Source organism: Physeter macrocephalus, chromosome 11, assembly GCF_002837175.3.
Source record: "Physeter macrocephalus isolate SW-GA chromosome 11, ASM283717v5, whole genome shotgun sequence".
NCBI lineage: Eukaryota > Metazoa > Chordata > Mammalia > Artiodactyla > Physeteridae > Physeter > Physeter macrocephalus.
Genome location: NC_041224.1, coordinates 21755018 through 21777816, shown reverse-complemented (window position 1 = coordinate 21777816; position 22799 = coordinate 21755018). Strand labels below are relative to the sequence as shown.

General features: G+C 34.8%; 1 protein-coding gene across 1 annotated transcript in view; it reads right to left on the bottom strand.

Annotated features, from left to right (window-relative positions):
* Positions 1 to 22799, bottom strand: part of CCDC7 (coiled-coil domain containing 7) — a 321418-nt gene that overhangs the window by 76231 nt on the left and 222388 nt on the right. The window contains exon 28 of the mRNA XM_055087797.1: positions 8569 to 8676. Coding sequence (XP_054943772.1) covers positions 8569 to 8676 — 108 coding nt within the window. The remainder of the gene's footprint in view (positions 1 to 8568; positions 8677 to 22799) is intronic.

Genomic DNA, 22799 nt, shown 5'->3' with positions numbered 1-22799 from the left:
AGTTTTTCCTTCTTTTTTATGGCTAGATTATGTGTGTGTGTGTGTGTGTGTGTGTGTGTGTGTATAACACATATACATATATATACATATATGTGTATATATAACACATAATATATATTACACATTATATATGTGTATATATATCATAAACATGGGTGTACAAATGTCCTTTCAAGAGAGTGATTTGATTTCCTTCAGATATATACCCAGATGTGTGAGTGCTGGACCATATGGTAGTTCTATTTTTAATTTTTTTGAGGAAACTTCATACTGCTTTCCATAGTGGCTGCCTGGGAGGCAGCATTTCAAGTAACCCTGAGAGAACTGCTCTGAGGAGGCGAGGTGGGGAGCTAGGTTATATAGAAGTTTTGTAACAAAGGGCAGGTAGTCTGAACTTCAAAAGATTATTGTTAATTAAAGAAAACCAGATGTCCCAAGTTAAGGAATTTAGCGCTTTTCTATGTATGGGAAGAGGCAAGAGTCTGGGCTCACTGAAATCATTCCTTTGATACGCACCTCAGCTATCTGGGGCCAGTGTCCTGTGTTTTCACATCCTGAGTTTCCTCAGGGCTCACTGTAGGGAGTGGCTCCAGTCTGATGGCTGCTAGACGGTAGGTATTCTTTCCTTCCTGAGTTTCCTCAGGGTTCACCGGCTCACATTGGAAGGCTGCAATCACTGACGACTGCGACATCCTATGCTTACTGATATGACAGACAATATTCCATTTATCAATTACAATGTGTCTCAATGTGGGTCTCTTTGTAGTCATCTTACTCGGTATTGTTTGGGCCCCCTGGATCTAAATGTCTGTTTCTTTCCACAGGTTTGGTAATTGTTAGCCAGTATTACTTTGAGTAAGCCTTCTGACCCTTTCTCTCTATCTCTTCTCCTTCTGAGACTCCCATAATGCATATATTTCACTTTATGGTATCCCATAAATCCCTTATGCTATCTTCACTCCTATTCATATTTTTTCTTTTTACTGCTCAGATAGAATGATTTCACTGACTTATCTTTGAGTTCACTCACCCTTTCTTCTGCTTGATCTATTCCATTACTGAATCCCTCTGTTGACTTTTTTCAGGTCAGTTAATTTATTCTTCAGCTTCATGATTTCTGTTTGATATTCCTTTATGTCTTCTAGCTTTTTGTTGAAATTCTTTGTTCATACATTGCTCTCCCAACATCAGTGAGAATATTTATGATCTTTATTTTGAATTCTCTGTCAGGTAAATCACTTATCTCTGTTTCCTTAGGGTCAGTTTCTGGAGATTTGTCTTCTATTTGGAACATATTCCCCTGTTTCTTCAGTTTCCTTGATTCTTTGTGTTGATTTCTGTGAATTACATAAAACATCTACCTCTCCCAGTTGCGACAGACTGGCCTTGTGTAGTAGGTGAACCTTGCCAATCAGCCTGACGTGATCTTCTGGTTGCCCCTAAAACCTTTGTGTTTGTCCAACCTGCTCTTTGTTCTTAGTGGTTCCCAGGAGATTAGTGTGTGCCAAGCCTAGTCAGTGCCCCAAAGACATGGAAATCCCCCCATACCCACATTCATGCTTTTGGATGACTGCTAACTGCCTTCCCCTTTACCTTATCAATACAGGCTAACTGGAAGCCCAACCATCAGGCTGAGGCTGGGAAAGTTAGAATATTAGAAATACAGTTGCTCCTATCAGGGAGAAACTGGGAGCTGAGGGGTTTTGCCCACTCATTCTGTGCTGATCTAGAGAGACTAGGCACTGAGAGTGCTTTTGTACCTATATATAACTTCATCTTTGATCTCTCTGGGCCTGGGGGACTCACAAATGCCAAGCCCCATTAGCTCCCAGAGCTAGGTGACTTAGGTGCCAGTCCCTTGGGTGGCAGACATATAAGTTGGGATGTTAGACATCTCCTTTCAGGGAGAAGCTAGAGACTAGGTTTTAACCCTGAGATGAGCCATGGGAAGGCAGAGGGAGTCCCCATGTACCCATTCCAGCCTCCAGAGGACTACTAATTAGTTTAATGTGGTTGCGGGAAACTCACAAAAGCCAAACACTGTTGGTTCTTAGAGCTAGGTGATTTGGGGGCCCACACCTTGGGTGGCAGCTATAAAAATTGGGGCACTACATGTGTGAACAAGTTCCTTATAAGGAGAAGCTGGAGACTTAGTTTTACTGTTAGAGTAACCTGCAGGGAGAATGTAGGGGAAATGCCCACAAGCTCTTTCAGGCTCCCAGGAGGATCCTAATCAGCTCCCAGATGAGAAGCTGATTACAAGCTTGACCTTCAGGCAGCAGCTGGGAAAGAATGCAGCCAAATTTCTTCCAGGAAGAAACTGAAAGCCTTGCATTTTTGCCTATTCCTTCTGTACTGAGCCCAGGAGGACAGCTGTGTGAAGTGCTCATACACCCATTTCAAAATGCCCCCCTTTTAAAATTTGCTTCTGAAGAACTTGTGAATTCTGAGCCCCACTGGCTCTCTAAGCTAGGTAATTTGGGAGTCAGGCACTTGGGTGGCAGCGCTACAAGCTAGGGTTCTAGATGTGTGATCCAGACCCTTTGCTCCCCCAAGTTGTTCCCTCCGAGTTGTAAGTGTCTGTGCCAGGGGTGGGGTTTATAGCATGAGCTATGTCTCAGCTTTTGCTAATTGTTTCAATGTGGGTATTTTCTCAGTTGACTGAGGTATAGGAGTCACTCAACTAGTTACCAGATTTCTTCCAGAGGGAATTCATCTGTATGTAGGTTTGTATTCAGTGCAATCTCTGGGAGGAGGGAAAGTAATGAGCCTCCTATTCTGCCATCTTGCTGATGTTCCTTTATCTCCATCCCTTTATTTTAAATCTACATGTGTCATTATATTTAATGTGGGTTTCTCATAAACAACATATAGTTGGATCTTTTTTTCAATCCATTCTGACATTTCTGTCTTTTAATTGGTGTATTTAGACCATTAACACTTAAAGTGATTATTGTTATAGCTGGATTAATATCTACCATATTTGTTACTGCTTTCTATGCAGGCCCATGTTCTGTTTCTCTTTTAAAATATTACATTTTTCCTCTTCTTATCAATTATACTTCTTTTTTAATATTTTTAAGTGGTTTCCCTAGAGTTTGAAGTGTACTTCTACAACTAATCCAAGTCCATTTTCAAATAACACTATAGCACTTCATGGGTAGTCAGGAACCTTGGAAAAGAAATTATTCATTGGCAATAATTTCCCTAATATATTGCTGCTATTATGATTTTGAGCAATATTTTATCTGTTAGATCAATTAAGAAGAAAAAAATGAAAAATTTTATTTTACCCTCACTTCTTACATCTCTAATTCTCTTCCTTTACCTATGTAGATCTGAGTTTCTGACTGATACAATTTTTCTTTTCCTTGAAAAAAGTTTCTTTTACAATTTCTTGCAAGTCAGTTCTACTGGCAACAAATTTACTCACTTTTTGCTTGACCCAGATAGTCTTTATTTTTCTTCTTTTTAAGTATAATTTTGCTGTATAAAAATTTTAGGTTGGTGAGGTTTTTTGTTTGTTTGCTTTGAACACATTAAATATTTCACTCCATTCTCTTCTTGCTTGCATGGTTTTTGAAAAGAAGTCCTACGTAATTCTTTACCTGTTCCTCCACAGTTAAGGTGGGTTTTTCTCCCTCTGGCTTCTTTCCAGATTTTATCTTTGTCTTTGATTTTCTGCAATTTAAATATGTCTAGGTATAGACTTTTGGTTACATATCCTGCTTCATGTTCTCTGAGCTTTCTCTACCTGTGGTTTGGTTTCTGTTATTAAGTTTTGAAAATTCTCAGCCTATATTACTTCAAATATTTATTTTTCCCTCCATGTCTCCTTATTCTGCAAAACATCTGGTATTCCCATTACGAGTATGTTATACCTTTGATTTTTGACAGTTTTTAAAATACTCTGTTCCACATTTTTCATTATTTTTCTCTTTGCCTTTCAGTTTGGGAAGTTTCTATTGCCATATCTTCAAGCTCACTGATTCTTTCTTTGGCTGTGTCCAGTCTACTATAGAGCCCATCGAAGGCATTCTTAATTTCTGTTATAGTGCTTTTGATTTATAACATTTCATTTTGATTATTTCGTAGAGGTTTAATCTCTGCATACATTATGTATATGTTCTTTCATGTAGTCTACTTTTTCACTAGGGCCCTTATTATATTATAGTTATTTTAAATTCCCAGTTTGATAATTCCAGAATTTCTGCCATATCTTCATCTGGTCTTGATCCTTGCTTTGTGTCTTCAGCCTGTGTGTTTTGCTCTTTTATCATGCCTTATAATTTTTTGTTTAAAGCTAAACATGATGTATCAGGTAAAAGAACTGAAGTATATATGGGTTTATTATGATGTTTTATGTTCATCTGGAGAGGAGTTAGACTGTGTTTTCTGTTTTATTGTAGCTGGTATCACAGGATAAAATTTCCTTTATTTTCCTTTTTTGGTCTCCCCTATTGTCTTTGGCTTTCCCTAGAAAATACTTCTTTAATGGAAGCTGAGAACTGCAGTTTTTCCATCTGTAACCCTCTATTATCCATGGGCCTTGGTGAAGTGGTGGTAAGGTATGAGGGAGCAGAAAAGCATTCTATAGTCCTATGATTAGATCTTGGTCTTTTATTGGCAGTCTCCTCTGGTCTGTGACTTTCACAATTGCTTCTCAGCTTGTTTCCCCCAGAAACGAGATTCTTGATTCTTTTAGATTCTTAATTCTTCAAGATTCTTTAGACAGAAAGGCTGAAGGGGGCTGGACTTGGATATCTCCCTTCCCCAATGTTCAAAGTCCAAGAGGCTGGAGTTTGGAATTTCCTTTACCTCACATCTGTTAGGTTCTAGTAAAGTAGTTTTTCTTGAAGGCAGGCCTTTGTTAAGAAGAATGCTATTGGTGTATTTCAAATGTTTACTTTTCTCCTCCCTTTGCTGAAAGCATGAGTAGATTTTATTTCTGATACTCAGCTAAGGTACCTGGTAGGGCTCCTGGAGGCAAATTTCTTTAAAGTGTATGGCATATCCAAGGCTGTGTCCTAGAACTTTTTTATTGCTCAACCTAGTTCATGTTCAGTTTCTGGCAATTATTCAATTATTCTCAAGTTTTCCTACTAACTGCTGGCTCCAGTGTTGGTTTCTATTCCCAGGAATATGTAATTTTCAGTATTCATCTATCTCCACAGATTGAGAGTGGCAGTTTGCCCTGTGACTTCAATTTCTGATGGGGCTAAGAAGAGTTGTTGACTTTGTTTTTTCAGCTGTTTTTGGTTTGGAGTGCAGAAGTGAGGACTTGCAAGTTTTTTACATGTTAAAGTGGAAGACAGAACTCTTGCATATCTTTAAAAAATAATTATTCCTAGATTTTTTATTTGTTTTGGTGCTAATACAAAATTTCATCATTCCTAAAAAATGTTCATTTTCTAATTTTGTGTTCTTAGTATATAGAAATAAAACTGGGTTTTACACATTTTTACTTTATATTCAGTAATTTAAATAAATCCAGTTGATTAAGAGTTTATCTGTAGACTACAGATTCTTTTAGATTACATACCTGCACAGTTACATCATCTGCAATTTATGAGTTTTATTTCTTTGAATGCTTACAAGTTTTATTATTAATTTTTTGTAATAACTATGGTTGCCAGTACAAAAATGAGTAGAAATAGTGATAACACGCATTTATCTCATTCCCAATATTGGAGGAAATATTTTACTATAAAATTGCTGAAATTCTTTTGTATCTTTTAAAGATACAAATGTCAAATAAGGAAATATTATGAAGAGTGTTTTATTGAGATTTAATGATTTTTTTCTTTATTCAATAAATATAATGCTTTTTATTCCTGTAAAATTGGCAGTAATGTTCCCAATTTCTGTTCTGATTTAATAGCGTGAGTCTTCTTTCTTTTTTCTTCATCAGTCTAGTTAAAGTTTTGTCAATTTTGTTGATCTAATGTGAGTCTCTTATGGATAGTACATAGTTGGATATTTTTTTTTTAATCCATTCTGGCAATCTCTGCCTTTTGCTTAGAAAGTTTAATCCATTTACATTTAAGGGACTTATTTATGCCATTTTGCTATTTGTTTTCTGTATTTCTTATATATTTTTTGTTCCTCATTTCCTCTAATACTGCCTTCTTTTGTGTTCAATCGATTTTTTCTTTTTTGGCTGTGCCATGCAGCATGTGGGATCTTAGTTCCCTAACCAGAGATCAAACCCATGCGCCCTGCATTGGAAGCACAGAATCTTAACCACTGGACTGCCAGCGAAGTCTGTCAATTGATTTTTTTAAGGGACTAGTTTTGTTTCCTTTCTCATTTCCTTTGTGTATATTCTACAGATTTTTTTTTGGTTACCAAGAGGATTATGGATAACATCTTAAAGTTATAAAAAATCTAGTTTAAATTGATGCCAGGGCTTCCCTGGTGGTGCAGTGGTTGAGAGTCCGCCTGCGATGCAGGGGACACAGGTTCGTGCCCCGGTCCAGGAAGATCCCGCATGCTGCAGAGTGGCTGGGCCCGTGAGCCATGGCCACTGAGCCTGCGCATCCAGAGCCTGTGCTCCGCAACGGGAGAGGCCACAACAGTGAGAGGCCCGCATAAAAAAAAAAACAGAAAACAAACAAACAAAAAAAAACACAAATAAATTGATGCCAATTAACTTCAATAACATCCAAAAGCTGTACTCCTATATGGCTCAATCCCTCTCTTTTTGATACTGATGTTATGAATCGTATCTTTATACACTGTGTGCCCAATAACATAGAATTATAATTATTTTTCTTTAAACTATTATATAAAATTAAAAGTAGAGCTCCAGGGCTTCCCTGGTGGCGCAGCGGTTGCGCGTCCGCCTGCCGATGCAGGGGAACCGGGTTCGCGCCCCGGTCTGGGAGGATCCCACATGCCGCAGAGCGGCTGGGCCCGTGAGCCATGGCCGCTGAGCCTGCGCGTCCGGAGCCTGTGCCCGTGAGCCATGGCCGCTGAGCCTGCGCGTCTGGAGCCTGTGCTCCGCAACGGGAGAGGCCACAACGGAGGGAGGCCCGCATACCACAAAAAAAAAAAAAAAAAAGTAGAGCTCCAAACTAAAATTACAATAATACTGGCTTTTATATTTGCCATGTACTTACCTATACCGTAGATCTTTCTTCCTTCATACAGCTTCAACCTACTGTCTAACATCCTTTCATGTCAACCTCAGGGATTTGCTTTAGCATTTTCTATAGAGCAGGTCTAGTGGTAATCCCTTCAATTCTAGGAGTGCTCCTATTCTTTGTAGTTTTTTTTTTTGTGCTGGGCGCTGCTTCACATTTCCACAAAATTTTCTTACCAGTTTGGAGATGGCTTTTTCTTCATTGTGCATTCTCTTGGTTACTGTAAACATTTCACTGTTTCCCAGTGCTCTGACAAAGTTGGTTCTGATGGCTTTCTTTTTTTTTTTTCTTTTCTTTTCTTTTTTTTTTTTTTTTAATGTTTCTGTCAGGGAGCAAGAGCTTAGGGCCTCTTAGTCTGCCATTTTGCTGACATCTGCTTTAAAGTGGTTGTTTGGAAGCTGCTACAGAACACTTAAATTTATCTTATTGCAAAGTACTTAAGTACTTAGTCCTTTGGCCACACCAGCTTTAGCACAGGTTTTTTTTGGCCGTGTTGCATGGCTTGTGAAATTTCAGTTCTCTGAACAGGGACTGAACCCAGGCCATGGCAGTGAAAGCCCTGAATCCTAATCACTAGGCCACCAGGGAATTCCCTAGCATAGGTTTTTTAACTATTAGAAATTTGCCAACTTTGTGATAGGAAGGTCACAAAGCAGCCAAATTGCCTATCTAGTGATAGTTCCATTTTTTCATTGTCTTGTTATCATAAAACATGATATAAGTAACGAAAATTGTGTTCTCTGAGGAACTGATAATATAGCATCTAGTCTATGTCATGAAAATTCATAATGTAGGGAAAAGCCAATATATATTTTTTCATGAGCAGATAAACTCTTAAGCATTACCTAATTAATGGTTGTTTGGTGCAGTAATGAGCACATGATAAATTCTTTTAAAGATACATATTAATTGGTATATCTATTGGTTAATAAAATAATGAAATTATTACAGTTGTCCCTTGGTATCTGCAGGGGATTAGTCCCAGGATCCCCTGTGGATGCCAAAACCTGAAGACGTTCATGCTCAAGTCTCCTGTATAAAACAGTGTAATATTTTCCTATAACCTATGCACATTCTCCTGTACACTTTAAATCATCTCTACTTTACTTATAATACCTAATACAATGTAAATGCTATATAAATACCTACAAATTCTATGTAGATAGTTGCCAGTGCATGGAAAATCCAAGTTTTGCTTTTTGGAACTTTCTGAAAATTTCTTTTCAGAATATTTTTGACCTGTGGTCAAGTGAATCTGTAGATGTGAAACCCATGGATACAGAGGGCCAACTGTATTAAATTGAGAAAGGTTGTCCTATGTTTGAATTTCTTGTTTCCTTTTAATAACTGTACTACACAGTTGAAATATTTTAACTCTTAGAAAGTGTTCTACTGTGCCCAAACATTATAAATCTCTACTTACCTACTACTTTGTTTAATCCTAATTGAAATATTAGGTCATTAACTGATGGACTCACTGCTGGAAGATTTTCTGCTGTATCTGGATGTTCTGAGGCTGCTTCATTTTTAACTGTAATAATAATAGATTGCCAGATTAGTTGATTTAAAACTAACATTTTATTAGGGTAAAATTATAAAGTTAATTACAGCAATGTTACCATATAATTATTTAATCTTGTTTAATTAACAATTTAACATACTGCTTATTCAAATACAAATATGTCTAAAAATTTTTAAAAATTTACTAGCTACTAGTTGCCAGATATTATTTTATCTGTACTTTTCAAATATTATCTCATTTAATCCTCACAAGAATTCTAGGAAGTAAGTATTTTTATTCTCATTTAACAGATAAGGAAAATAGAGCTTAGAGAGATTATGCATATTTTGGAAGGTCACATAGTTATTAAGTGCAAAAGTTTGAAATGAATTTTGTTCCTTTAGACTCTAAAACCTACACTCTAGCTAGTAAACTCAAATGTCTACTGGGACTGAGAATGTAATATGAGTGAAATAAACCTGATGATGTTTGGAGTGGCATGAATAGCAGAAATGAAGTGGAGAGTACAGGCATACCTCATTTCATTGTGCTTCACCTTTACTGCACTTTGCAGATACTGCGTTTTTCACAAATTGAAGGTGTGTGGCAACTGTGCATGGAGCAAATCTATCAGTGCCATTTTTTTAGCAGCATTTGCTTACTTCATGTCTCTGTGTCACATTTTGGTAATTCTGGCAATACTTCAAATGTTTTCATTTTTATTATATTTGTTATGGTGATCTGTGATCAGTGATCTTTGACGTTACTATTGCAAAAAGATTACAATTCGCTGAAGACTCAGATGATTGTTAGCAGTTTTTAGCAATAAGGTATTTTTAAATTAAGGTATGTACATTTTTTTAGACATAATGCTACTGTACACTTAATAGACTAAAGTATAGTGTAAACACAACTTCTGTATGTACTGGAAAACCAAAAAATTTGTGTGACTCAATTTATTGTGATATTCACTTTATTGCAGAGGTCTGGACAGAACCCACAATATCTCTGAGGTATGCCTGTACATATTTTATATAAAACTAACTCCCACTGATTGTTACAAATGTAGGTCTGAGGTTCCTGGGTCATCTAAATTCGCAAGAGAACCTAGAAAGGTAGTTAGTTACAAGAACTCCAAGATTTAAAAATATCTGCAAGTAATTTAAAAGTTTTAAGCATGTTCGTAGGATAAAACAAATAATCAATTATTGCCACAAGAGAACTACCTAACTTGGGAAAGGATTAATTCTAACACGTGAGTGGGATTTGAAAGCCAATAACTGGCTATATTTCTTTGGAAAACATCATCATTTATCCACCAATACATCTCTATCATCTAGGAACAGAAATAAGATTTAAAAATTGGTACTTTCAAAAGAAGAAAAAAAAAGCAAGATATGCCAGGGAAAAAATGGAAAGAACAATTAAAAATTAAAATGTGCAATTAAATTAATCACTTTTGAAAACTGCCAAGAACAAATATTTTCATGGGTAGAATTCTTCATAAATCTTAAAGGATTAAATCCTATGCTATAGCACATAAAAATGGAATTTTCTATTTCTTTTACAAGGTCAAAAATACAGTAGTCCCCGCTTATCTGCAGTTTCAGTTATCCGTGGTCAATCCTGGTCCAAAAATGTTAGGTCCAAAAATGTTAAACAAAAAATTCCAGAAATAAACAATAAGTTTCAAATTGTGTGCTGTTCTAGGTAGGGTAATGAACACTTACACTGTCCTGCTCTGTCCTGCCTGGGACATGAATCATCCCTTTGTCCAGCATATCCATGCTGTATATCCTGCCCATTAGACACTTAGTAGCTATCTTGGTTATCAGATCGAGCATCATAGTATTGCAGTGCTTATGTTATAGTAACCCTTATTATACTAATAATGACCTATTGATCATCAAATAAATTATGGACAGGAAACACAGGAAAAGACACAGTATATACAGGGTTCAGTACTATCTGCTGGTTCTCAGGCATCCATTGTTTTAAAGTATTTCATATAATTCCCACAATTATTTTGTGAGGTACATACTATTACTAGCCCTATTTTTCAGATGAAGAAACTGAAACATGGAGAGATTAACTAGCTTACACAGTTAGTAAGAGACAGAGGTAGGCACCAAAGACAGGCAGTCTATTTCCAACAACTGTAATTTTAAACACTACCCCTACCATTACCTCTCATAAGAAGATAGGCATCTCCTAATGGAAACAACACAAATATTCATCCACAGGAGAATGGGCAACTTAATTATAATATATTCATAAACCAGGTCAATATACAGCAATACAAATAAATGAATAAGAACTAAAATTACCAACAGTGATCTTGAACCAAAAAAGCAAGTTGCTTAAGAAAGCATACAGCATACTACAAACAAACAATAGGATAAATCCTTTACAGATGAAAACATACCTAACAAAAGTGTAAAGAAATATATATGGTAATGATAAACATCAAATTCAGAACAGAAGGAGGCAATAATCTGAGAGGAATAGAGAGGGTCGGACTTCAATATTTAACGTATATTATATTTATTAAACTGGGAAACAGACACACAAGTGTTCATTACATTAACTCTTATTACACCTTTCTATATTTCAAAATAAATTAAAAGTAATAGAAACCATCTAAAACACCTAGGTTTTATTTGGTTCTTTTTTTTTCACTTGAAAATATTCTTTTTTTAAAATTAATTTTTATTGGAGTATAGTTGTTTTACAATGTTGTATTAGTCTCTACTGTATAGCAAAATGAATCAGTTATACATATACATATATCCCCTCTTTTTTGGATTTCCTTTCGATTTAGGTCACCACAGTGCATTAAGTAGAGCTTCCTGTGCTACACAGTATGTTCTCATTAGTTATCTATTTTATACATAGTATCAATAGTGTAGATATGTCAATCCCAATCTTCCAATTAAGAAGCACAAAGATAAACCAAATCTTCTGTTACACTGTCAAAAATCCAAATAAAAAATTTCCAATCTTTCTAATAATGTCCATTTTTCCTCAAATCCATTTTTTAAGCAAACAGAAAAAATAAACAGATAAATTTATTTAAAATAGACAACAAAAAATACACTAATATCAAAGAACTGTAGTAGAAAATATATAATGATATCAAGAGTAAGATCCAGTAGATAAAAAACAAATGTTCCTTTTCTCTTCTTTTTATTTATTTATTTATTTATTTATTTATTATTTTTTTTTGTGGTATGCGGGCCTCCCTCTGTCGCGGCCTCTCTCGTTGCGGAGCACAGGCTCCTGACGCGTAGACTCAGCAGCCATGGCTCACCAGCCGCTCCGCGGCATGTGGGATCCTCCCAGACCGGGGCGCGAACCCGGTTCCCCTGCATCGGCAGGCGGACGCGCAACCACTGCGCCACCAGGGAAGCCCCCTTTTCTCTTCTTGAAACCATATAACAATATAAAGAATAGGTCTACTGGATAATAACAAATATTTTTAGCAGATAATGTACTTGATAAGAATTGAAATGTGAATGCTGGGTAAAGGTCATACTTTTAAAAATGAAATAACTGTAATAGCTCCATAGATTCCTAGAAAAGCATCTCCTAAACTTGTTCTCTATGAAACACTACTTCATAAAAAGAGAAAGGCAGGGTTTCTTGCTCAATAAACTTAAGAAATACAGTATAATAATTAGAATATTAAAGACTACAAGAAGGAATGGGGGGTGCTAATATCATTACAGCATTTATTAGTTCTGCAGAATTCCAATTTTTGTTAAATTGTGTTCTAAAATATCTAACCTAAGGAAAAAATTCAACTATAAAACATAAATTAATTGATGCACATTTAAAATATATTTTTAAATTGTCAAGTATTTTATGACTTTTAAAATATGTTTATCAATATCATTCATACCTCTCAATTTTTGAGACTAATAAACTCCACTTGTTTGAATTTTATCCTTGTATCCTTTAGCTAGTACTAGATCTTCAAGTATAAAATTCTCATCTGAGAGTTCATACACATCTTGATCTACCAAGATGAAGAAAACTTCCAGTAAACTAAATACAGAAACACTACTGAAAGCCACATACTGTGGCCTAATTCCAAGAAGATTATAAGGTCTGGAGGTTAGGAAGATATTCTTACATCAAGTAAGAAGAGAAAAGTGATTACTCAATAAATGTCAGAAGTTCATTTAATAGATTTCAATATCTACTCTTGATAAAACTCTGTGAAAAATTGGAACTATAGATTTACTCCTAGACATTACTCTCTTAATATAGAATATATTTTTGTTTCAACCCAACAGATAACACCTTGATTTATGGTGAAGCACCAAAAGATATTCTTATTAAAATTATAAACAAAACCAGAATGTGAATCATTATCATTTTAACAATTACCTAGTTCTGGTAAAGTTGGTATGATAAATATATGGAGCAGAAATTATGATGAAACTATAGAAGAAAATGTAGGGAAGAAGCTCCTTGACACTGGTGTTGGCAATGATTTTTTTTTTAATATATAACACCAAAAGCACAAACAACAAAAGAAAAAACTCAACAAATGGGACTACATCAAAGTTAAAACCTTCTGCACAGTAAAAGAAACAATTAATATAGTGAAAAGGCAATCTTTGGAATGGGAGAAAATTTTGGAAACCATGTATCAGATAAAGGGTTAATATCTAAAGAATTCATACAGCCTAATAACAAAAAACCAAACAATCCAATTGAAAAATCGGCAGAGAACTAAAAAGTTATTTTTCTAAAAAAGACAACCGGATTTCCCTGGTGACGCAGTGGCTAAGAATCCGCCTGCCAATGCAGAGGACACAGGTTCGATCCCTGGTCCAGGAAGATCCCACATGCTCCGGAGCAACTAAGCCCATGTGCCACAACTACTGAGCCTGCACTCTAGAGTCCATGAGCCACAACTACTGAGCCCACACGCCGCAACTACTTAAGCCCGTGCACCTAGAGCCCATGCTCTGCAACAGAAGCCACTGCAATGAGAAGCCCGTGCACTGCAACGAAGAGTAGCCCCCACTCGCTGAAACTAGAGAAAGCCCGTGTGCAGCAATGAAGACCCAACGCAACCAAAAATAAAATTAATTAATTAAAATAAATAAATAAATAAATAAGACAACCAAATGGCCAACAAATATGTGAAAAGATCAACAATATTAATTATCAGAGAAATGCAAATCAAAGCTACAATGAGATATCATATCACACATGTTGGGATGGCTATCATCAAGAGGATAAGAGATACAAGTGCTGGCAAAAATATAATGAAAAGGGAATCTCTGTACACTGCTAGTGGGAATGTAAATTGGTCTACCCACCATGGAAAACAATATGGAGGTTCCTCAAAAAATTTAAAATAGATCTACCATCTGATCTATCAATTCTGCTTCTAAGTACATATCCAAAGGAAATAAATACAGGATTTTGAGAAGATATATGCACTTATATTTTTATTGCAGTATTATTCACAACAGGAAGATATGGACACATCCTAAGAGTCCATCAGTGGATGTGGATAAAGAAGATGTGGTGTATATATATACAACGGAGTATTATTCAGCCATGTGAAAGGAGGACACCCTTCCATTTGAGACAACATGGATGAATCATGAGTACATTATGCTAAGAGAAATAAGTCATACAGAGAAAGGAAAATACAGTATGACATATTTACATGTGAAATCTAAAAAAGCAAAACTTGTAAAAACAGAGAAAGAAATTGTGGTTAACCACAGGACACAGGGTGGGGTGATAGAACCAATGTTGTTTAAGAGTGCAAACGTGAGTAGTAAATAGAGATCTAATGCATAGTATAACGAATATAGACAATATTGTACTAAAATCATCAAACTTGCTAATAGGCTAGAACTTAATTATTCCAACCAATAAAATGAAAGAATAATTATGTAATGTGATACAGGTGCTAATTATCACTACAATGGCAATCATATAATATATAAATGTATTAAATTAACATGTTTTACACCTTAAATTTACACGTTTTATGTCAAATGTACAAATTAAAAACGAAAAAATGTGTACATGAAAGGCCACTAAATCATAAATAATAAGAGTTTAAATCATACAGGATGTTGAAATGTTAAAATAATAGTAGTGAGAGGATTTCTATTTCTTGTATGACATGTAAAGAGCTTGGAAGTCACTACTTCCACTCTCACAATAAGAAAAAAAGCCTAGCAAACTTTTTAAATTAAACATTTTTTTTCTTATCAAAGTCAAGGCAAAATGCTGCCCCCAAAATTGGAGAGAGAGGTGGATAAAAGCAGCATAGTTTATTGGCAGCTGAACCCCAGGAGCAGAAACCCACTACTGAAGTCAGGACTAGTAGGAACACTTAAACTGTGATTGATGAATTGCTGAAAGTTCAATATATACTAGCTTGAATCTTACTGGTACCCCCATGTTACTATGAGTTTCATGTCTAGGAAACCCAACCAGGTTCTCAGGATGCAGATCAGAGGAAAATTGCCACATGCTTCCAACAGGGGGAGGGGAAAGTAACTGTTTTTAAACATGCCCAGAGCTTTCTGTTCTCCTTAACAAAAGACTGCCCTCAAGGGAAACTATTTTACCAGAGTTTAACCCAAACACGGTTTACCAGAACCTAACAGACCTTAGAGAAGGGAAATATTCAACATGGGGGTGAGCAGATATAAAATTTCAGCCCCTTCTAGCCTTCCTGTCTTACCAAACAAGTAGGAGAGACATGAGAAACACTTGTGAAGGTGGAAAACTAGAGACACAGGCTTACTAAAAGATTGAGACCTAATCAGAGGATTACAGAATGCTTCCCCTTCCCTGACACCTTACCATCACATTAATAAGCCTCCTATATAATTGCAAGTTACAGCTAAAAGGACAGCAAGCCTCAGACCCTATTTAAGGAATCTAAAGGGAAACCCAAAGATATCAGGGGAGACAAAAAAAGGGACAATATAGGAACTTTTAGCATCTGATACCTACAGTTACAGTAAACAAAAAATACAGCCTAATACCTAGCCAGATAAACATGAAGCCTCACACTAAAGGCCTATATAAGCCTCAGTTCCTTCTACCCAATACATCATGTCTAGATTTCAACAACAAAAATGCAAGACACGCTAAAAGTAAAAACCTGGTCTGAAGAGTATGAGCACCAGACTCACATGACAGAGATCTTAGATTTATCATACTGTGTATGTGAAGTAATTATGGCTAATATGCTAACAGCTCTCATGGAAAAAGAGACAGTATGCAAGAACAGAGGAATTATGTAAGCAGAAATCTGGAATCTCTAAGAAAAAATCAAAAGGAAATGTTAGAAATCAAAAACACGGCAACAAAAATGTAGAATTTCCTTGATGTGCTCATCAGTAGATTGGATACAGTCAAGGAAAGACTCAGTGAGCTTGAAGATATGACATTAGGAACTTCCCAAATTGAAAAGAGAAAATAAATAGAAAAAAAGGAACAAAATATCAGAGATCTTTTGGACAACAATAAAAGGTGTAATATACACATAATGAGGACAGCAGAAGAACAATGAAACAGAATAAATATTTAAATAATGGCTGAGAGTTTTCAAAAAATAATAACAGACATCAAATCAATGATCATAGGAACTCACAGAAAACCAAAAAGGATAAATACCAAAAAAAGCTACACCTATTCATATCATATTCAAATTGCAGAAAATCAAAGACAGAGAAAATCTTGAAAGACTCCAGAGAAAAACAAAAACAAAACACAAATATACCTTATCTATAGAGGGACAAGGATAAAAATATCTTATACTTCTCATCAAACTAAGCTAGCAAGAAGAGAATGGAGAGAAATATTTAAAGTGTTGAAAGAAAAAAAAATCAACCAACGTAGAATTTTGTATCCAGAAAAATTATCCTTCAAAACTGAAAGAGATATAATGACTTCCTCAGATTTAAAAAAAAAAAAAAAAGGAATTTGTTGCCAGTAGGCCTGCAGTGAAAGAAAATGTTAAAAGAAGTTCTTCAGAGAGAAGGAATAGGATACAGATCAGAAACCTAGATCTATATAAAGAGAATGGCATTAGAGAAGAAATAAATGAAAGTAAAATAAACTTTTCTTACTCTTAGTTGATATAACAGATAACAGTTTATTCATAATAATAGAAACAATGTATTCAGTGATTCAGCTTATAGGTAAGTGAAATGAATGACAACAATGCTATAAGTGACAGGAGGAAGAAATTGGGATTACACTGTTATCAGATACCTGCACTACCCATGCAGTGGCATAGTGTTATTTGAAAGTACCCTTAGACCCTTAGATTAGTGGTAAATGTATACTGCAAATTTTGAGACAATCACTAAAAATTTTTTTAAAGAAATATAATTGATATGCTAAGAAAGAAAAGAATATGGAATCATATTAAACATGTAGTTAAAGCCAGAGAAGGTAGGAAAAGAGTGGAAGGTGAAAAATAAAGTACTAGGGCATTGAAGAGAAAATAGTTACAAATATGATTAATATTAAACGAAATACCAATAATCACTTTAAATGTGAATGGTCTATCAATTAAAAGACAGAGACTGTCAGAGTGATTAAATAAACTGACCTAACTATAAGCTGTCAACAAGAAACTCATTTTAAATATAAAGTAGACTGAAAATAAAGGGATGGAGAAAAGTGTATCATGCTAATACTAATCAAAGTAAAGCCAGAGAAGCTATATTAATCTGAGACAAAGCAGACTTCAGAGCAAGGAGATTACCAGGGATAAAGAGAGCACTACATAATAATAAAGGGGTCAATAGCTAAGAAAACATATCAGTCTTTAATGAGTATGCACCTAACAACAGAGCAACAAAATATCAATACACGAGGCAAAAACAGAACTGCAAGGAGAAACAGACAAATCTACTTTTATACTTGCAGCTTGCAATACCATCTTATCAGTAACGGACAGATACAACAGGCTGAAAATCCATACCTTAACAAATTGAAAAGAATAGAAATCGTATGAAGTATACTCTCAGATCACAATAGATTTAAACTATATTACTCTAATGCTAAAACTAGACAAAGAAATATCTCTCACAAATAAGATGCAAAAATCCCCCACAAAATATTAACAAATTGAGTGAAACAATGTATAAAAATAATTATATATGATGACCAAGGAGGATTTATTCCAGGTATGCAATTCTGACTCAATATTTGGAAATCAATTAACATAACTCAGCAGACTAAAGAAAAAAATCATTTGATCAATCAGAAATGCAGAAAAATTGTTCAAAAAAGTCCAAAATCCATCCATGATAAAACTGTCAGCAAACCAAGAATAGTGCGAACTTCCTCAATTTGATAAAGGACATCTACAAGGAAACCAACAGATAACATCACACTTAATGGTAAGAAACTAAATGCTGTCATCCTCAGATTAGGAATACATCAAGGATGTTTCTTCTCACCACTCCTATCCAACATCATACTGGAACTCACAGCTAATGTAATAAGTCAAGAAAAAGAAAGAAAAAGTATATAAATTGAGAAAAGTAAACAAAACTATTATTGTTGAACAACAACAGCAACAAAACTCCTGGAATTATAAGCTGGCTATAGCAAGGTTTCCAGATACAGGTTAATATACACAAGTCATTTGATTTCCTTGTTCAGCAGTGAACAAGTGAAAGTTGAAATTAAACACAATACCATTTATATTAGCACCAAAAATGAAATACTTAAGTATAACTCTTCAGACACAAGCGTCATCAAAGATTTAATGTAGAGATTTTCCATGTTGATGGATAGGAAGGCTCAATATTGTTAAGCTGTTAGCTCTTTCCAACTTGATTCAATGCAATCCCAAGCAAAATTCCAATAAGCTATTTTGTGGATATTGACAAACTGGTTCTAAAGTTTATATGGAAAAGCAAAATACCTACATTAGCCAATACAATATTGAAGAAAAACAAGGTCAGAGGACTGATGCTACCCAACTTCAAGGCTTCCTACAGAAATCAAGACAATTGGTGAAAGAATAGATAAATAAGTTAATTGTAACAGAACAAAGAGATATAGACCTATAAAAATACAGTCAATGATCTCTGACAAAAAAGCAAAAGCTATTCAATGGAGAAACGACAGTCTTTTCAACAAATAGTACTGATACAACTGGACAGCCAAATGCAAAAAAAAAAAAAGTGAATCTAGGGCTTCCCTGGTGGCGCAGTGGTTGAGAGCCCGCCTGCCGATGCAGGGGACACGGGTTTGTGCCCTGGTCCGGGAAGATCCCACATGCTGCGGAGCGGCTAGGTCTGTGAGCCATGGCCACTGAGCCTGTGCGTCTGGAGCCTGTGCTCCGCTACGGGAGAGGCCGCGACAGTGAGAGGCCAGCATACCACAAAAAAAAAAAAAAAAAAAAAAAGTGAATCTAGACACAGACCTGACACCTTACCAAGAATTAACACAGAATGGCTCATAGACCTAAATGTAAAATGCAAACCTATAATTCTCCTAGACGGTAACACAGATGAACATCTAGGTGATCTTACATTTGGTGTTGATTTTTCAGATAGAACACCAGAAGCACAATCCAAAAAAAAAAATTGATAAGCTGGGTTTCATTAAGAAAAATACACACACAACTTCTGCTCTGTGAAAGACACTGTTAAGAGAGTGATAATACAAGCCACGGGCTGGGAGAAAATATTTACAGAACATATATCTAAGATCTGTTATCCAAAACATAAAAAGAACTCTTAAAACTTGACAATTAGAAAACAAATAACACAATTACAACATGGGCAAAGATGTGAACAAATAACTTACCACAGAAGTCATTTAGATGGCAAATAAACATATGAAAAGATGTTCAGCATATACATCATTAAGCAATTGTAAATTAAAACAAGAGTGAGATATCACTACATACCTATAGCTAAAATCCAAACACTGAAAACAACAAGTGATGTCAGGAATGTGGAGCAGTGGGAAACCTGATTCGTAGCTGGTAGGAACTCAAAACACTACAGGCACTTTGAGGACGGTTTGGCAGTTTCTTACAAAGTTAAATTACAGTTTTATCATATGATCCAGCAATTGTGCTCCTAGGTACTTACCTAACAGTGTTGAAAATTTATGTTCCCACAAAAGTTATGCAGTAACCAACAGGTACTAAGTTGTTTGTACACAACTAATCAATAAAGAAACTGTTGGGCTTCTCTTGTGGTTTAGGATCATTATGAAAAAATTACTGAGACCATACAAAACACCACGAACTTCTGTCTGAACTGTTTACAGAAGACTGTGTAAATACTTATCATAAGAAAGCAAACATGGCTATATTATTAGCAAACAAAATAAACATTAGGCAAAAAAATGTATTTTTAGAGATAAACAGTGTACTTTTACAGAGATAAACTGTACTTTTATAGCTCATGTTTACCAGGAAGATATAACAAGTATAAATTTGTACACATTTAATAACATCATTTCCAAATACATAAACCAATCTGGCAAAACTACCAGTAAACACAAAGAAGTCCGTAATCACAGTGGGAAAATTTAACATACATCTCTTAGTAACACAGAATAAACGAAACTTCAATGGAATTAAAAAAGAATTGACTAACACAGTAAATATATTTGATCTAATAGATTTATACAAAAGATATGAATAAACATTCATAAACCTAAGACAGAGGGTTTTTTTCACTTACTTTAATTAAAAATAAATCAATAATATTGAAATTTATCATACTTATCAAACACATGTCAATTATCCAGGAATATTTCTTCTCATGGTTTGAAACAATAAAGTCAAATACCACATTATTGAGATAGTGAATTACAGAGTGAGTATGCGAACTGTAGAGACAATGGGAGTACTGTTCAAAAGAATAGTTTTATAACGTATTCACATTTTAGGATTAAGTGCAATATTTTCATAACATATATGAGTGAGAAAAAAAGAAATGATAAATAATACATTCAAAATGAATTTAGAAGATTCAAAAGCAGATCAGGTAAGAAAGAAAATAAAAGCGATGGTATACTTACCTCCAAAATATCCATACTTCCAGTAAATACAAATGTATTCAATACTCCATTTAAAGCACAAAGAGTGTTACATTGGATTAAAAAATAGCCAATTATATACAGCTAAGTCATAATAATAGAAAAAGGTTAAAAATAAAATGACGAAAAAATTATTCTATGCAAGTAGTTACATAAAGAAAGATACCACGCTAACATCAGACAAAATAGACTAAAGACACAAAAAATTTACTACAAAATGTCCATCATAAAGACAGAAATTTCAGTTCACTAAGAATATATAACAATTTAAAATGTGTATATTTATTATATATCTGTATGTAATATATAATCTATATGTAATACAGATTATGTATCTGTATATTTTTATTTATAATAAATCTTTAAAAATATAATTAACTTCACCTAATGGAGAATATGCATACACAAACACGTTGTATATGCTATGTATATGTGTACCTATATGTATATATGATACACTATATAGCATGTATTTCTATGGTCAATTGAATAAATATTAAACAACTAGAGAAATTTAATTAAAAATCATTATATGATATTCTTACTACAAATCCTCACTTTTCTGGCAGTTCCAAGTGTCTTAATTTGAGATGAGTTTTGTAAGATTTAAACTTTTTCTTTACATGAAAGATTTCTTCTGATATCCATTTTCTCAGCTACAAGTATAGAGGCTCTTAATCCAATAAAAAATAAAACAGCTGGATTGTAAAACCTCTGGATTATTAATGTAACCAAGAACAACTTAGTTTCCATCCAGGTTTACAACAACTTAAGCAAATACACACAATTTAAACAAATGATCAAACCGTCCTCCCCTTGCCCACCCCACCTCCAATCCTCTGGTGCATTTTCAAAATGGACTATGAAATGAGGCATAAAAATCATCAGAGTGCTCTCCTCAAAGTATGTGGAAGACTCTTGTTACTGAATACATACACCTAGAAAGTTGTAATTAGGGACTTCCCTGGTGGCGCAGGGGTTAAGAATCCGCGTGCCAATGCAGGGGTCATGAGTTCGACCCCTGGTCTGGGAAGAGCCCACATGCTGCAGGGCAGCTAAGCCCGTGCACCACAACTACTGAGCCTGTGCTCTACAGCCTGCGAGCCACAACTACTGAGCCCACGTGCCACAACTACTGAAGCCTGTGCACCTAGAGCCCGTGCTCCACAACAAGAGAAGCCACCGCAATGAGAAGCCCGTGCACCGCAACAAAGAGTAGCCCCTGCTCACTGCAACTGGAGAAAGCCTGTGTGCAGCAACAAAGACCCAACGCAGCCAAAAATAAATAAATAAAATAAATAAATTTATTAAAAAAAATAAAGTTGTAATTAGACTTTACTGTACTAAGGGTATTAATATTTTAAAAATATTAAAATATTTTTAACAATGTATATGATTGATTTAAAAGTTAAACTAATTAGAAAGTAATAATTCAAAAATAAGGAAAGAAAATAGAAAGAAACCTGGATCAGGTAGGAAAAATAGAAAGTGCCCAAAAAAGGAAATATTTAAATCTAAATATATTAGTAAGTACAGTAATTATAAGTGGATTACATGTTGTAGGGAGAGACAAAGACAGTCACACTGGATTTATAAGCAATTTAACTATAATCTATTTATGAGAGGTCACTGAATTATAAGAATATACAAAATTGTAAAGTAAGGAAGTGAAAAAAGATATGCCATGCAAATGCTAACCAAAATGAATTTGCAGGAGTTATGTCAATGTCATACAAAATAGGATTTTAGTCAAACGACCTTACTGGAGACAGACTAAGATGGTACCTTTTATAAAAAGAAAATGTGGAGTCCATAAGGACTATCAAATATTTTTTTTTGTATGCACCTAACAACATAGACAGTATAAGGAAAAAGGACGATACTACAAGAAGAAATAGATAAATCCACAATCATAGTGGGAGAATACATTCGCTCCATAATTGACAGAACAAACAAAATTCAAGAAAATCAAGAAATAGGAATTTAAATAACAGTAAAAATTTGACTTAGATGTCTGTAAGCTCACACATTCATGAATATAATTCTGCTTAAAACAATTAAAATGTAAAATAATTTTA